Raw genomic sequence first — 17,849 nt, 5'->3', positions numbered from 1 at the left:
GTAGAGACAAGAGAGACATTAGGACAGACGTAGGAGACGTAGAGACAGTGAGACACAGCTAGAGACAAACAGCAGAGACAGTAGAGACAGACAGTAGGGGACAGTAGAGACAGACAGTAGAGACAGACAGTAGAGTCAGTAGAGACAGTAGAGTCAGTAGAGACAGACAGTAGGGACAGTAGAGACAGACAGTAGAGACAGACAGTAGAGACAGTAGAGACAGACAGTAGAGACAGACAGTAGAGACAGACAGTAGAGACAGTAGAGACAGACAGCAGAGACAGTAGAGACAGACAGTAGAGACAGTAGAGACAGACAGTAGGGACAGTAGAGACAGACAGTAGAGACAGACAGTAGAGACAGTAGAGACAGACAGTAGGGACAGTAGAGACAGACAGTAGAGACAGACAGTAGAGACAGTAGAGACAGACAGCAGAGACAGTAGAGACAGACAGTAGAGACAGTAGAGACAGACAGTAGAGACAGACGGAAGGGACAGTAGAGACAGTAGAGACAGACAGTAGAGACAGTAGAGACAGACAGTAGAGACAGACAGTAGAGTCAGTAGCGACAGACAGTAGAGACAGACAGTAGAGACAGACAGTAGAGACAGACAGTAGAGACAGTAGAGACAGACAGTAGAGAGAGACAGTAGAGTCAGTAGAGACAGACAGTAGAGAGAGACAGTAGAGACAGTAGAGACAGACAGTAGAGACAGACAGTAGGGACAGTAGAGACAGTAGAGACAGACAGTACAGACAGACAGTAGAGACAGACAGTAGGGACAGTAGAGACAGTAGAGACAGACAGTAGAGACAGACGGTAGAGACAGACAGTAGAGACAGACAGTAGAGACAGGCAGTAGAGTCAGACAGTAGAGACAGACAGTAGAGACAGGCAGTAGAGTCAGACAGTAGAGACAGACAGTAGGGACAGTAGAGACAGTAGAGACAGACAGTACAGACAGACAGTAGGGACAGTAGAGACAGTAGAGACAGACAGTAGAGACAGACATTAGAGACAGACAGTAGAGACAGACGGTAGAGACAGACAGTAGAGACAGACAGTAGAGACAGACAGTAGAGACAGGCAGTAGAGTCAGACAGTAGAGACAGACAGTAGAGTCAGTAGCGACAGACAGTAGAGACAGACAGTAGAGACAGACATTAGAGACAGACAGTAGAGACAGACGGTAGAGACAGACAGTAGAGACAGGCAGTAGAGTCAGACAGTAGAGACAGACAGTAGAGACAGGCAGTAGAGTCAGACAGTAGAGACAGACAGTAGAGACAGACAGTAGGGACAGTAGAGACAGTAGAGACAGACAGTACAGACAGACGGTAGAGACAGACAGTAGAGACAGACAGTAGAGACAGGCAGTAGAGTCAGACAGTAGAGACAGACAGTAGAGACAGGCAGTAGAGACAGACAGTAGAGACAGTAGAGACAGACAGTAGAGACAGACAGTAGAGTCAGTAGCGACAGACAGTAGAGACAGACAGTAGAGACAGACAGTAGAGTCAGTAGAGACAGACAGTAGAGACAGTAGAGTCAGACAGTAGAGTCAGTAGAGACAGACAGTAGAGACAGACAGTAGAGAGAGACAGTAGAGACAGTAGAGACAGACAGTAGAGACAGACAGAAGAGACAGTAGAGTCAGTAGAGACAGACAGTAGAGACAGACAGTAGAGACAGTAGAGTCAGACAGTAGAGTCAGTAGAGACAGACAGTAGAGACAGACAGTGGAGACAGTAGAGACAGACAGTAGAGACAGACAGTAGAGTCAGTAGAGACAGACAGTAGAGTCAGTAGCGACAGACAGTAGAGACAGTAGAGACAGACAGTAGAGACAGTAAAGACAGACAGTAGAGACAGACAGTAGAGTCAGTACATCAGACAGTAGAGACAGACAGTAGAGACAGACAGTAGAGACAGTAGAGTCAGTAGAGACAGACAGTAGAGACAGACAGTAGAGACAGTAGAGTCAGACAGTAGAGTCAGTAGAGACAGTAGAGTCAGTAGAGACAGACAGTAGAGACAGACAGTACAGACAGACAGTAGAGACAGACAGTAGGGACAGTAGAGACAGACAGTAGGGACAGTAGAGACAGTAGAGACAGACAGTAGAGACAGACATTAGAGACAGACAGTAGAGACAGACGGTAGAGACAGACAGTAGAGACAGACGGTAGAGACAGACAGTAGAGACAGACAGTAGAGACAGACAGTAGAGACAGACAGTAGAGAGAGACAGTAGAGAGAGACAGTAGAGACAGACAGTAGAGACAGACAGTAGAGACAGTAGAGACAGACAGTAGAGACAGACAGTAGAGACAGACAGTAGAGACAGACAGTAGAGTCAGTAGAGAGAGACAGTAGAGAGAGACAGTAGAGACAGACAGTAGAGACAGACAGTAGAGTCAGTAGAGACAGACAGTAGAGACAGACAGTAGAGTCAGTAGCGACAGACAGTAGAGACAGTCAGTAGAGACAGACAGTAGAGACAGACAGTAGAGACAGTAGAGTCAGTAGAGACAGACAGTAGAGTCAGTAGAGACAGACAGTAGAGACAGACAGTAGAGACAGTAGAGACAGACAGTAGAGACAGACAGTAGAGACAGTAGAGACAGACAGTAGAGACAGTAGAGTCAGTAGAGACAGACAGTAGAGACAGACAGTAGAGACAGACAGTAGAGACAGTAGAGACAGACAGTAGAGAGAGACAGTAGAGACAGACAGTAGAGACAGACAGTAGAGACAGTAGAGACAGACAGTAGAGACAGACAGTAGAGACAGTAGAGACAGTAGAGTCAGTAGAGACAGACAGTAGAGACAGTAGAGACAGACAGTAGAGACAGACAGTAGAGTCAGTAGAGACAGACAGTAGAGACAGACAGTAGAGTCAGTAGCGACAGACAGTAGAGACAGACAGTAGAGACAGTAGAGACAGACAGTAGAGACAGACAGTAGAGACAGTAGAGACAGACAGTAGAGACAGTAGAGTCAGTAGAGACAGACAGTAGAGACAGACAGTAGAGACAGTAGAGACAGACAGTAGAGAGAGACAGTAGAGACAGACAGTAGAGACAGACAGTAGAGACAGTAGAGACAGACAGTAGAGACAGACAGTAGAGACAGTAGAGACAGTAGAGACAGACAGTAGAGACAGTAGAGTCAGTAGAGACAGACAGTAGAGACAGACAGTAGAGACAGACAGTAGAGACAGTAGAGACAGACAGTAGAGAGAGACAGTAGAGACAGACAGTAGAGACAGTAGAGACAGACAGTAGAGACAGACAGTAGAGACAGTAGAGACAGACAGTAGAGAGAGACAGTAGAGACAGACAGTAGAGACAGTAGAGACAGACAGTAGAGACAGACAGTAGAGTCAGTAGAGAGAGACAGTAGAGAGAGACAGTAGAGACAGACAGTAGAGACAGACAGTAGAGACAGTAGAGACAGTAGAGTCAGTAGAGACAGACAGTAGAGACAGTAGAGACAGACAGTAGAGACAGACAGTAGAGTCAGTAGAGACAGACAGTAGAGACAGACAGTAGAGTCAGTAGCGACAGACAGTAGAGACAGACAGTAGAGACAGTAGAGACAGACAGTAGAGACAGACAGTAGAGACAGTAGAGACAGACAGTAGAGACAGTAGAGTCAGTAGAGACAGACAGTAGAGACAGACAGTAGAGACAGACAGTAGAGACAATAGAGACAGACAGTAGAGACAGACAGTAGAGACAGACAGTAGAGACAGACAGTAGAGACAGTAGAGACAGACAGTAGAGACAGACAGTAGAGACAGTAGAGACAGTAGAGACAGACAGTAGAGACAGTAGAGTCAGTAGAGACAGACAGTAGAGACAGACAGTAGAGACAGACAGTAGAGACAGTAGAGACAGACAGTAGAGATAGACAGTAGAGACAGACAGTAGAGACAGTAGAGACAGACAGTAGAGACAGACATTAGAGACAGACAGTAGGGACAGACAGTAGAGACAGACAGTAGAGACAGTAGAGACAGACAGTAGAGACAGACAGTAGAGTCAGTAGAGAGAGACAGTAGAGAGAGACAGTAGAGACAGACAGTAGAGACAGACAGTAGAGTCAGTAGAGACAGACAGTAGAGTCAGTAGTGACAGACAGTAGAGACAGTCAGTAGAGACAGACAGTAGAGACAGACAGTAGAGACAGTAGAGTCAGTAGAGACAGACAGTAGAGTCAGTAGAGACAGACAGTAGAGTCAGTAGAGACAGACAGTAGAGACAGTAGAGTCAGTAGAGACAGACAGTAGAGTCAGTAGAGACAGACAGTAGAGACAGACAGTAGAGACAGTAGAGACAGACAGTAGAGACAGACAGTAGAGACAGTAGAGACAGACAGTAGAGACAGACAGTAGAGACAGTAGAGACAGACAGTAGAGACAGACAGTAGAGACAGTAGAGTACCAGTATGAGGTATCTGTCCTGTGTGGTCCCGTTCTTGTTGGACAGTTTGAGGATGTGTCCTTCTTTAATGAGCTCGTTTGTCGGGTTAACGATGTCTTCTTCTCCTCCCAACAACTCGTACACCTTCAACAGCTTCCTCATCCTCTCCTGAAGCACACACACACACACACACACGCACACACACACAGACACACACACGATCACCTGTCTGATCATCTTCAATCAGTTTCATCATTAAAATTAAATGAAAGATAAAGTTTTAACACTATTCTGAGACCTCCGCCCCCCCAAGAGACACCAGTCCCTCTGAGTCCCGGGTCACAGTGGACCAGGTCCCGGGTCACAGTGGACCAGGTCCCGGGTCACAGTGGACCAGGTCACTGCAAACTACCGTCCCTCCTCTGAGTCTCAGCACATCTGGACTCTTGTTGTTTATCGTTCAGGAGCCTGCAGGTTTGCTGCCCCCTGCTGCTCACAGCTGGTACTGTTGGTACCAGGTCACAAAGACAAACTGGATCGGTTCCCTCAGAAGAAAACTACCAACAACACGGAACATTTCACTTCCTGAGAGAAACACTGACGGTGTCCTGCTTTATTACTGCGCTCTGATTGGCTACAACACATCTGAGTCATTTTAACTCCAGTAAAACGAGTCTGAGGAGGAGAAACATGACTCAGCACTTCACACACATAATGCGATTAATTAAAGATGGAGAGAAGCTTAATGACACACTGACAGCGTTTGATGTTGTGTGTGTGAGTGTGTTTGTGTGTGTGAGTGTGTGTGTGTGTGTGTGTGTGTGTGTGTGTGTGTGAGTGTGTGTGTGTGGGTCTCACCATCTTCCTGATGGCAGCGTTGGAGTGTTCTGCTGCCGTGGCGATCAGCTCCAGAGACTCTGCAGAGAGACATGTTGGACACATGAAGCCAACAGCCCAGCAGAGAGCAGCCGACTGTTTCTGTGTCAGTGAGCTGATGATTTGAAACAGGTGTGTTGGAGCAGGGAAACATCTAAAACATGCAGAACAGGGTCCCAGAGGACCAGGACCAGGACTGAGGGTCCGTCAGCACATGGTGATATGTGTCAGCCAAAACAAGAGAAGAAGAAGAAGAAGCTGCACACTCACAATCCTCCATTTTATACCAACAACATTCTCACTACATTAAATCATTCTCATTACTTCATTAAAACCTTTGACAGAATTAGACAGTTTCACAGCGTTTATGCATTTTCTCATACAGAGCAGGTCAAGTGTGTGTGTGTGTGTGTGTGTGTGTGTGTGTGTGTGTGTGTGTGTTGTGCGTACTCTGGGCGTCCCTGTAGTCGGGCGCGTCCTCCGGCAGGCGGTGGAGATAATCTTTGAGCAGCAGCTCGTAGCGAGGAATCCTCTGAACAGGCTCCAACATGTGATGCTGCAGAGTCAAGTTCCCACAGCGCTCCTCTCTCTGCGCACACACACACACACACACACACACACACACACATGAACATACATGAACACACACACACAGACACACATGAACACACACACACACAGCCACAGGACAAAGGTCACCTGGATCTCCTGGACGATGGTCTTGAACTGGGCCGACCTCTCCATCCAGGTGTTCACCAGCTCCATGGCCCGGTCAAAGTTCTTCACATATTCACCGTACATCTTCAAGAACGGAGCGAGCTTCTGAAGGATGTCCCCGATCCGCGGGTTCAAGTCCCTGAGACACAGAGAAGAAGTCAGAGACAGGTGGAGGAGGAGAGGACAGGTTTCTGGTTCCTTTATTGAGCCTCTTCAAGAAGCAAACACAATCACTCATTCACTTGCTTCAGGACGACAACAACAACAACACAAAGAGAGTTTCAGAGATGTATATCCAGCTCCCCGTCCTCCCCACAGAGCACAAAACCTCCCCAATAGGCAACATATGTTTGAGAACCTGCAGAGTCTCCATCAGTGTACAGTAGGCATGTTCCAGCTGCAGTCGGGCCTTCAGCAGTCCTCTCAGAACCGACAGCGGCTCACACTGCTCACTGTTAGCACTTGGTTTCTGCAGGTCAGCCAGATGGCCAGCTTTGCAGAGCCAGATATAAAGTTGATCAGTGTGTGGACAGACTTCTTCCTCAAACAGTATTTTGGGCCAAAAATAAACAAAAAAGAGAACAACTTCTTCAAGACCCCAAAACCAGGTTTTTAACAAATGAAACAAAATGTCCAGATGAGGACACGGAACAAATAAATGTTCTGTGAACAGAGAATACGTCCCTCCCCAGCTCAGGATCAGGGTGCACTCTGTATCTGTCTGTAGCACCGTGCACAATCCTCCACCGGTAGGAAAACCTCAGGCTTGAACGTGCCGGTCAGTGAGAGACCACCGAGTCCATCTCTCAGTCTGCACAGGAAGGGTTCGATGGCTAGACGACCCCGTCTGATCCCACGCTTTACACTCAGCCCGCCTTCAGCATACACTGTGCATCCCTGTACAGCAAACTCACCCAAGACAGAAAACCATCACCAATACCAAACACCTTCAGTGCAGAAAACAAATAAGAGTGATCCGACCTGTCAAACACTTTCTCCTGGTCCTCAGAGACGATACCAACACTGACATTATCACATTCATACACGTCAATTACATCACGAATGAGGAAAATGTTGTCCAGTCCTATCAGGAATACAGTAAGTCTGATCAGGATGTACAATTATCTCCAGGATGTCCTTGAGTCTGTTTGATAAGGAAAACACCTTGTAGTCTGTACAAAGGAGGCCACAGGCCTCCAGTTCTTTAGGCCAGGTCTCCTTTCTTTGGCAGCAGGGAAAGCACTGCACGCTGACAGGAAACAGGAAGAGATCCTGTTCTGAAACAGTCCAACAGAACACTGTGCAGGTCAGGTCCAAGGATATTACAGAAGCCTGTAATAGTCAGTGGAAAGCCTGTAATAGCCGGTGCCCGTCCCGATGCCATCTGGTCGACAGCAACCGTTAGTTCCTCCAGAGTCAGCTCAAAGTCCAGAGCAGCTTTCTCTCCCTCACTGAGCTGTGGAAGCTCCTCCGGGAGCTGCATGTCTCTTCCCCAAAGAGATTGGTATAGAAGTGCACTGCGTGGCTCCTCATCTCATCTGGACTGGTGGTCTCTGCCTCCTGGCAGCTCAAGGCAGGTCATGTGTTCCCTCTGTGCCACCGACCTCTGCAGGTTGAAGAAGGAAGAGGTCGGGGCATCCACGTCCTTCAGCTGAAGGGAACGAGACCTTACCAGAACCCTCTTCACTCTCTCCTGCAGGGAGGAGCTCAACACCAACCTCTTCTCTTGTAGCAGATGACCTTTATTTGGATCTGAGTCTTCCACGCTCTTCAGGCTCACTTCGAGTTCCTGAACTGTTGCTTTGATCTCAGCAGTTGAATGGGAGGTGGACTGCTGACCCACCTCCCACCACAGCTTCAGAGAACTGAACTTTACTTTCTGAAGCTTCAACGTTTGCCACAGAGATTGAACGTGTTGGCAAAATGTGGTGTCCTGCAGGAGCGTGTTGTTAAAGAGCCAGTAGGACTGAACCCTTCCACCTGGCCAGATGTTCCAGTGTTAGTTAACAAAGTGGTGGTCAGTGAAGACACCTGGGTTTATGTGGCAGTGAGTCAGTCTGGAGCTCAGGTTTGTGCAGCACTGACCCTCACATGTGTTCTGCTGGACTGTGGATGTTTCACCCTCCGTGTGTCCAACAGATCCAGATGTGTGATGATGTTATTGAGGCTTTGAGCTGACTGAGGATGAGGTTCCTCACTCGTCCTGTCTACAGTGAAGTCTAATGTGCAGATCAAATTCCTGATGGTAGTTTCTTATTTTTCATCAGGTTGAAGAAACTTTCCCTTTCTGCTCCGTGATTTGGAGCACAAACACTGACAGAGCAGAACACACTGGTGTGTATTTCTGCCTGTACAATGAGCAGACGGCCCTTCACCACTTCAGTGCACTAGCTGTTGTTTTAAACATGACAGCTACTCCTGCACTGAAGTTCGTGCCATGACTGAGGACACATGGACGCTGCCACCATAAGCTCCAGTCTACTTCATCTGATTGATCTGAATGTGTCTCCTGCAGGAACAACACATCTGTACTTGTTGAAGGGGAAGCTTGAGATATCAGAGCCTCCTTTGTCTGTCTCTCCCCCCGTTGATGTTAGAGAGCCTATTCTAAGACTCTGCATGACGAGGTTTGAAAGAAGAAAGAGACGGGAGTTCTCAGAGACCCGTGAAGAGAGAAACCCAGCATGTGACTCATGATCGCCTCACTTTCTGGTCCTTCTTCTGACACTTTTGCTTTTTGTTGCTTTACAAAGTTGTTAAATGCTTTTTGAGGCGAAAGTGTTTCTTTTCATCCAAAAGGTCAAAACCTACTAATCTCTTCAGGACATCAACAGATCTGATGAACGTATCAGTGTCACTGAAGTAATCACTCACTCTGACAGACTTTTTAACGGTTTCCTCCAGAGAGTAGAGATCTGTGGTCCTGGAAGTTTCACCTACAGACATGGAGTCTGACTGAGAGTCAGACTGACACCTGCTGCGAACACACCCAGTTCTTCTGATCTCACTGTTGTGTGTCTGTAACACCTGTGGACTCAGCCTGTTGTACCTGAGCTTCAGCAGCTGCACACTGAGAGCTGCTCAGGTTTTCTGCAGCCACATCAGCCGGCTGCCTCTCTTCCTCTCTGCCTACTTCATTATCTTTAGACTGTGCACCAGTAGCACCGGCCGGGCACACAACAGCGTCATCGTCACTGGCTTCGAGTCCGCTGGGCCGGGCCGCAGGGCCCCCGGCCACGACACCACTAGCAGCGCTGCCACTGGCTGCGGGCCCGGCGCCATCAGCAGCAGCGGGCTCGGCACCGCCACCATCAGCAGCAGCGGAGCCCGCAGGAGCCGCAGCAGTAGCTGCCGCCTCGGCCTGATCTGTGCCCCCCGCAGCATCACGGCCGTGAGCTGCCGCCTGCTGACCCACATCTCCATGTTCAAATCACTTCATCTGTCCTGAGCTGCGTACAACATGTAAGAGCCGTCACCGTGTTTCACCCTGAAGGACACCTCCAGGAGTCCAGGAACATGAACACCTGCCGCCTCAGAGACTGGACAGGTTTCAGTTTGGGGTCCTTACACCTCAAACTCACTGTTTTGAAGCTGCTGGCAAACTTCCCGTACCTCCGCAGCTCGTTCTGCAACAGCTCGTTGGGAATGAACGGCGGGACACCGGATACGGTGATCCGTGATGAGGGAGCGGACGGCGGGGACACCTGCACAAACTAATCTCTGACAAACACTCCACTTTGAACCTGCTGATGAACAAGTGGCTCATCTTTAACGAACACAACCACTGCTTTGTTCATCCACGATGCAAAGCAGAGCTGGTCGTGTCCCACCTGCTCACCTGCAGCCAGCAGAACCTCCTCCACACCGACGAGGCGGGACTATCCTCACTTCCTGCCGGATAGACGGAAAACCACCCAAAAAAGGAGAGGAGAGGAGAGGAGGAGAGGAGAGGAGAGGAGAGGAGAGGAGGAGAGGAGAGGAGAGGAGAGGAGAGGAGAGGAGGAGAGGAGAGGAGGTGCTCACCACTCCTCCATGCGTTTCTGCAGGGCTGGCAGGAGGAACTGCTGGTGGAAACAGTAGATGGAGCAGATGTTGGAGAAGATCCCCTGGACCACGTCACAGGGGAAGGACGAACGAGAGCGAGCCTCCTCCAGGAGTCGAGCACAGAACACCTGCAGGAGGAGAGAGGAGGTGAGTCCTGCAGGTACACTCTGACACGTCTCCATGATGTCACACCATGAGGCTCACCTGGTCCAGGAGGTGGAGCTTGGAGACGTAGGCGGTCTCTGTGTGCAGCAGCTCATTGGCAATGTTGAAGACCCTCTGCTGGACCGACAGCTGAGAGACAGAGAGAGAGACAGACAGACAGACCGAGACAGAGGGACAGACAGACAGACAGACAGACAGACAGACAGACAGACAGACAGAGACAGAGAGAGAGAGTCCAGCATCAGTGAATGTTAACAGCTGCTTAATGTTTTTATTCAACACATTCTCCTTCCTGTTCAACCTGCCACCTACATTACCCACAATGCATTTTACTGGGTGATATCACTGGTGGCAGCTTATCTGTTGACTTATTGATCATTATCAGTGATTGACTCTCTTTTCTTTTTTTATCATTTATTTATTTATCATTCATAAGAGACGACAGGAAACAGGATGGGGGGGGTGACACGCAGTAAAGGGCCCAGGACTCGTTCCAGGACTCGACCCGGGACTCGACCCGGGACTCGACCCGGGACTCGACCCGGGATTGTACATGGGACGCCCCCAAAATGTTTCTACATGCTCGGTAATGTGACCTCCCTCCTGTAGGTGGCGTTGTGTTCTGGTTGTGTTCTGGTTGTGTTCTGGTTGTGTTCTATTGTGTTTTATTGTGTTTTATTGTGTTCTGGTTGTGTTCTGGTTGTGTTCTGGTTGTGTTCTATTGTGTTCTATTGTGTTCTGGTTGTGTTCTGGTTGTGTTCTGGTTGTGTTCTATTGTGTTCTATTGTGTTCTGGTTGTGTTCTGGTTGTGTTCTGGTTGTGTTCTATTGTGTTCTGGTTGTGTTCTGGTTGTGTTCTATTGTGTTCTGGTTGTGTTCTATTGTGTTTTATTGTGTTTTATTGTGTTCTGGTTGTGTTCTGGTTGTGTTCTGGTTGTGTTCTATTGTGTTCTGGTTGTGTTCTATTGTGTTTTATTGTGTTCTGGTTGTGTTCTATTGTGTTTTATTGTGTTTTATTGTGTTCTGGTTGTGTTCTATTGTGTTTTATTGTGTTTTATTGTGTTCTGGTTGTGTTCTGGTTGTGTTCTGGTTGTGTTCCATTGTGTTCTGGTTGTGTTCTATTGTGTTTTATTGTGTTTTATTGTGTTCTGGTTGTGTTCTGGTTGTGTTCTATTGTGTTCTGGTTGTGTTCTGGTTGTGTTCTGGTTGTGTTCTATTGTGTTCTGGTTGTGTTCTATTGTGTTTTATTGTGTTTTATTGTGTTCTGGTTGTGTTCTGGTTGTGTTCTGGTTGTGTTCTATTGTGTTCTGGTTGTGTTCTATTGTGTTTTATTGTGTTCTGGTTGTGTTCTATTGTGTTTTATTGTGTTTTATTGTGTTCTGGTTGTGTTCTATTGTGTTTTATTGTGTTTTATTGTGTTCTGGTTGTGTTCTGGTTGTGTTCTATTGTGTTTTATTGTGTTCTGGTTGTGTTCTGGTTGTGTTCCATTGTGTTCTGGTTGTGTTCTGGTTGTGTTCTGGTTGTGTTCTAGTGTGTTCTGGTTGTGTTCTATTGTGTTCTGGTTGTGTTCTGGTTGTGCCCGTCGCTCTCTCTCTTCCTGTCTCACCTCAGTGGAGTCCTGTCTGTCAGTCTTTGGCGGGGGCAGCACGAGTGTAAGCTCCGCCTCCTCTTCCTCCAGGTCGCTGTCTCCCTCCTCAGAGAACCCCCTCCTCCTCCTGGCTCCACCCCTCGCCTCCCCCTCTCCCCCCTCCCCCGCGTACGAGGACGAGCTGGAGAGGCGGGGCAGGAGGGCGGGGCTGCAGGAGTAGACCACACCCCCGTCATCCACGCCAGCGAAGCAGAGCTCCTCGCTGTGCGATGGAGAGCTGATGCTGTCGATGCCGCTGTCCCGATTGGCCAGCTTCCCATCTGTCTGCGAGGAGGGGAGGGACAGACGCTCAGAGGGGAGCTCTGATTGGTCTAGCTGTTGCTGCGGCTGTTGCTGCTGTGGCTCCCTCATCTCCACGGCAACCACATCATCCTCCAGGTGTTTCTCTGAGGCGCTGTAACCCGACTCCATGGAAAGGCGCTTTTGATGGATGTCGTCACAACATACCGCCACCAGCTCTTCATCATCATCATCATCATCATCTTCATCAGGCAAGTCACCGGCACCCTCCTCCCCTTCATTCCTCTGTGTGATGTCATCATGACCTTTGAGCTCAGAGGGCGGCTCGTCATCAGAAGGGGGAGGGGCGAAAGATGATGATGATGATGGTGGTGATGAAGGTCGGGAGGAGCTGGAGGCGGGTTCAGGGAGCCGGGGACACAGAGCCCCCCCGGTGATGTCAGGGACCACGATGATCTGCTCACTGCACAAACACAAACAAACAACAAATAAACAAATGAACCTTTATTTATGACATCAGTCCTGCTTCGACCAATCACAACTCACCGCTCAAACTTCTCGATCAGCGTCAGGACACAGGTGGGGGAGGCCGTGCCATCGTCATGTATGGGCGGCGTCCGGGCCCCTCTGGGGTCCGCCGGGAGGGGCCTACAGGGTGGAGGAGGGGGGAGGGGCTTATCTGGAGCCCGGGGGCGTGGCCTTAACACCCCCGCCTGTTGCTGGAGGTGGGGGGGCTTCGGGGGAACTGTGGAGGACGGGATGATGAACTCGTTAATGTCCTAGATTATCAGGTTAATGTCAACATTCAAATGTAAATAAAGTTTTACCCTGAGGCTTGGGGCCAGGCAGCGGTGGTCTGCTCTTGCTCTGTGTTGTTACTGTTGCAGCTGGCAGCTCCGGCGGCCCCGTATCGTTGACCAGCAGCAGTCCGTTAGCTGAGCCGCAGCACGCCGTTAGCTCCGGCCCTCCCTCCAGGGAGGCGGGGCCAGAGGAGGAGCTGGGCCCTGGATCAGAGCTCATCTGCTGGGGAGCATCGGCGTCCGGCGCCCCCTGGTGGCCGCACGGCGAGCAGGACGGCTCCAGAGAGAGACTCTTAGTCAGCAAGCTGGGACTGGAGGAGGAGGCGGGACCTGAAGGGGGGCAGGTCAGATCACATGACATGAGGCCACGCCCACAAACTGCTAAAATAAAAGCTTTTTTCGGGCCTCAGCCTCCCTACAAACACTGAAAGCTCCCTGAAGAGTCAGTGTGTGGTTTGTCTGCTCTGGGCTCCTGTAGGAACTTCCTCTGTAGATGTAACACAACGAGTCGTAGCTTCAGATTAAATACAATTAAAACATCGTGATGAAGATTATATTTCATTTATGACACTAAATCCTTCATACTGCTCCTTTAACAAGAGATATTCTCTGAATAACCTGCTGTGACGATTAACAACAATACGACAGATTTACTACAAATTATAACAGTAACAGGAGCTGTGTGTGTGTGTGTGTGTATGTGTGTGTTTGTGTGTGTGTGTGTACAGATGTGAACATGAAGGGCGAGGTCATGGGAAAACATCAACAGGCTAATTTAAAGCAGATGGTGTGTGTGTGTGTGTGTGTGTGTGTGTGTGTGTGTGCAGTCTAAATATAAAGCTCTATTAATATCAGCTGTCTCGTTACACTGACACTTTACATTAAGCAGATTTTTATTCTTCTGTCTGTTGTTCAGCTTCACTGTCACAACTACATTACCCAGAATCCTCCCGTGCCAACAGGACACACCTTCCTTTGTGGTAAGTGAGGTCTGAATCTCCCTCCATCCTGACTTCTACCGGAGCTGCAGGTCCGTTATATACTCCACACGTGTTGGTGTAGTTTATCTGCTTGGATGGAGTTAGGCTAACAGTTTCCCTCTGCTTCCAGTCATTGTGCTAAGCTAAGCTAACCACAGCATGGATCTAACCTGGAAACACCGACAAGAAGGATTTATAAAAATGATGGACTGTTCCCCTAAAAGATCCAGTCTGCTGCAGCACCCGGGTCACACACACACACACACACACACACACACACACACACACTGAATATAAACAGTGTTAGAACAAATATCTAATAATATATATAATATACCCACATGAGGTTCTAGAGGTAAAACACTAGGTTCTAGATGTTCTTCAGCAGAGGTTCTGTTGGTGACTGAACTCTTGTGAGAAGTAAGAGTTCTACTGAATATTCAAATCAAACAGACTAACTTCCCTACGTCGTTCTACTGGACGTACAGGAGGTTCTAGAGGTGCTTTGTGAGGTTCTAGTGTTTCTCGATGAGGTTCTATGAGTCATTGCAGGGGTTCTACATGACTTTTAGGTTGTTCAACTGATCCTTAAGACGTTTCTAGCAGCCAGAGTGGTCCATGAGGTTTATTCAGGAGGTTCTGTAAATGTTTCCAGTTATACTTTAGAAGGTTCTACTCATCACTGAGGTTCTACAGGTCCATTAAAAGAGAACCTCCTGGAGGTTATTTAAGTGGTTCAGCTCCTCCCTCAGGACGTTCTAGTTGTGGCTGGTTATTGGGGTCTGTTGTGTGGTTCCACATCTTCAGCACATTTCGGTGGTTCTTGTCGTGACTGAACACCTGTTTTAGAAAAGGTGGCACACCTGCAGCCAAGTAAAGGCTGCCATAGCCTGCCGCTACAACAACAAGCGGACAACTGGACAGCTGCTGAGATCCAGGAGACGCTGCATCTCCTGGACCTCAGCGGCTGTCCAGTTGTTCATCTTAATGTCTGCGGATGAAGTGATGGACTGACTGCTGTGATCAGCTGTTTCCTGGTTTTAAACTCCCCGGCTGTGGGTCACACAACAGTGCAGGTCATCCACACCTCCGCCACCTCACGCAGAGGCCGGCACATCGACGCCTCGGATTTACAGCAATGGAGGTGGAAATAAGTGTTCCCTCCGAGGAGGAAAATCAGCGGACCAGAACAGAACCCCAGTATATACCGCCTGCTGTCTAAATCCATGGACCTAGCTGCAAAAAAGACACCAAATGGCGGCTTGCTGCCGGTATAAAAACTGCTTGTGATCCATCTGTGCATTATATAGAACATCTATAGGAGGTTCTACTGTTTTCAAGTGAGGTTTTAACATGTTGACCAGGTTCTAAGGTTCTTATGGAGGTTCTACATGCCTGTAGGTTGTTCTCGTCACCCTGAAGGGCATTTCAGCAACCACAGGAGGTCTGTCAGTCCGGAGGCTTTGGGGTTCTGTTCATTTACATTTACCTTTAGGGCAACGGTTCAAGTTATGCTTTAGAGGGTTCTAGTCATCACTGAGGAGGTTCTGGAGGTTCTGGTACCGGTGATGTGACTCAACAGCTCAACAGGGGTCCTACACACACACACAAACACACACACACACACACACACACACACACACAGGTGGAGCAGAACACCATTACAGACTCCACCTTCAGCATAGACAGCATTTTCAGGGTGAATAGGAGTGTGTGTGTGTGTGTGTGTGTGTGTGTGTGTGTGTGTGTGTGTGTAGGGGGGGTGTGTCCGTCTGTCTGCAGAATCAAACCAACACACACACACACACACACACACACACACACACACACACAGTAATCACTGACACCTCCGTCCTGCTGTTCCCCACATCAGTCTCCACCTTCAAATCAATCGATCAGGAGTCAACCAATAAAATGTCTCTCACACACACACACACACACACACACACACACACACACACACACATCTGGCAGACGCAGTATCATGCAGCCATACTAGCCTACATTCACTGCGGCGAGATGTCGGTCAGTGTGTGCGCGTCCACGACAGCCTGTGCGAACGCGCGTATGTCCTCCCCCCTTCATCATCATCATCATCATCAATATCATCAATAACATGATTCCTCCTCATCAAATAATAAAAATAAGATGCGGGGCTGTGCGGGGGCTGCAGCAGTGCGCGCCCTCGCGTGCGTGTGTGCGCGTGCTGGTGCGCCGGTCCTCGGCAGCAGGTATGTGTCGCGCGCGGTGCAGATGTGGACTCACCCCTCAGGCTGGTTCTGTCCATGTACATCGCGCAGCAAAACACAAATCCGGTCATTAAAGAGACGTTGGTGCGAGAGAGCGGCTCTCTCCACAGCACGAGGAACTAACGGCTCACACACTCACGCACACACGCACACACACACACACACGGGCACGGACCGGACCGCAGCGGAACGCATCCGACACACACACACACACACACACCGACCGACCGTCCGGAGCGGCTGACAGACCGACAGGCTGCTGCTGCGCCGACAACTGGGTCAGTCCGCTCGGTGTGAAGCACGGCGCTGCCCGGTGAGAGAGCGGCGGGCGGCGGCACAGAGAGGGGGGGAGGGTACACCAACCTCTCTCTCTCTCTCTCTCTCTCTCTCTCTCTCTCTCTCTCTCTCTCTCTCCATTTTGGTTTCCTTGACAACACATTTAAAGGGGGGGGTAAAGAGCAGTGACAGTAACATGTAACACACACACACACACACACACAAAATTGATGGATTAGTGTTTGATTGGCTCCAGATTAACAGCAGCAGCTCATCAGAATATCATAATGACAATCTGGGTCCACGGTTCTGTTCCTACAGGTACTGGTGCCGGCTGGCCTGCAGTTCTGTTACTGCTGACCCGTTAGATAAAGAACTGTGTACGTCCCACAGTCCTGCAGCCGGACATGTTTTAGCCTGGTTTGAACGAGACGTGTGTGTGAGACAGAACCAGGTCCAACAGAGACGAGGCGACATGAAACACACAAACATAAAAACATCAACCTGAGACTGATCCCGGCAGAACCTGGTTCTGTCTGAACCCGGCTGAGGCCGTTGTTCACCGTCACCTCCCTCTACACCTGCAGACTGGACCAACCACACCTCCTCCACCCTCAGGCTGAACACTGGTGTCCCACAGGGCTGCAGCTGCACGCCAGCACCTGGGTCCAACACGCCAGCACCTGGGTCCAACACGCCAGCACCTGGGTCCAACATGCCAGCACCTGGGTCCAACACACCAGCACCTGGGTCCAACACACCAGCACCTGGGTCCAACACGCCAGCACCTGGGTCCAACACGCCAGCACCTGGGTCCAACACACCAGCACCTGGGTCCAACACACCAGCACCTGGGTCCCACACACCAGCACCTGGGTCCAACACGCCAGCACCTGGGTCCAACACGCCAGCACCTGGGTCCAACATACCAGCACCTGGGTCCAACACACCAGCACCTGGGTCCAACACGCCAGCACCTGGGTCCAACACGCCAGCACCTGGGTCCAACATACCAGCACCTGGGTCCCACACACCAGCACCTGGGTCCAACACGCCAGCACCTGGGTCCCACACACCAGCACCTGGGTCCAACACGCCAGCACCTGGGTCCAACACGCCAGCACCTGGGTCCAACACGCCAGCACCTGGGTCCAACATACCAGCACCTGGGTCCCACACACCAGCACCTGGGTCCCACACACCAGCACCTGGGTCCAACACGCCAGCACCTGGGTCCAACACGCCAGCACCTGGGTCCAACACGCCAGCACCTGGGTCCAACATACCAGCACCTGGGTCCCACACACCAGCACCTGGGTCCAACACGCCAGCACCTGGGTCCAACACGCCAGCACCTGGGTCCAACACGCCAGTACCTGGGTCCAAGGGATCCGCACCAGGCTGTAGGCAACACGATGGGCCTGA

General features: G+C 49.9%; 1 protein-coding gene across 1 annotated transcript; it reads right to left on the bottom strand.

Moving 5' to 3' along the window:
- Positions 1–4,382: 4,382 nt before the first annotated feature.
- Positions 4,383–16,498, bottom strand: LOC115578232 (FYVE, RhoGEF and PH domain-containing protein 1-like; the record flags this gene model as incomplete). Its single annotated transcript, XM_030411095.1, has 10 exons — positions 16,165–16,498; positions 12,947–13,249; positions 12,666–12,864; positions 11,838–12,582; positions 10,272–10,361; positions 10,047–10,195; positions 6,006–6,162; positions 5,757–5,895; positions 5,289–5,347; positions 4,383–4,598 (listed from the first exon to the last, which is right to left on the bottom strand). Coding segments are annotated over exons 1-10 (2,112 nt in total), but the record flags the coding sequence as incomplete, so codon positions are not given.
- Positions 16,499–17,849: the final 1,351 nt, after the last annotated feature.

The sequence above is a fragment of the Sparus aurata genome, unplaced genomic scaffold (genome assembly GCF_900880675.1).
Source record: "Sparus aurata unplaced genomic scaffold, fSpaAur1.1, whole genome shotgun sequence".
NCBI classification, from domain to species: domain Eukaryota; kingdom Metazoa; phylum Chordata; class Actinopteri; order Spariformes; family Sparidae; genus Sparus; species Sparus aurata.
This window is presented reverse-complemented; position numbering and strand designations above follow the sequence as displayed.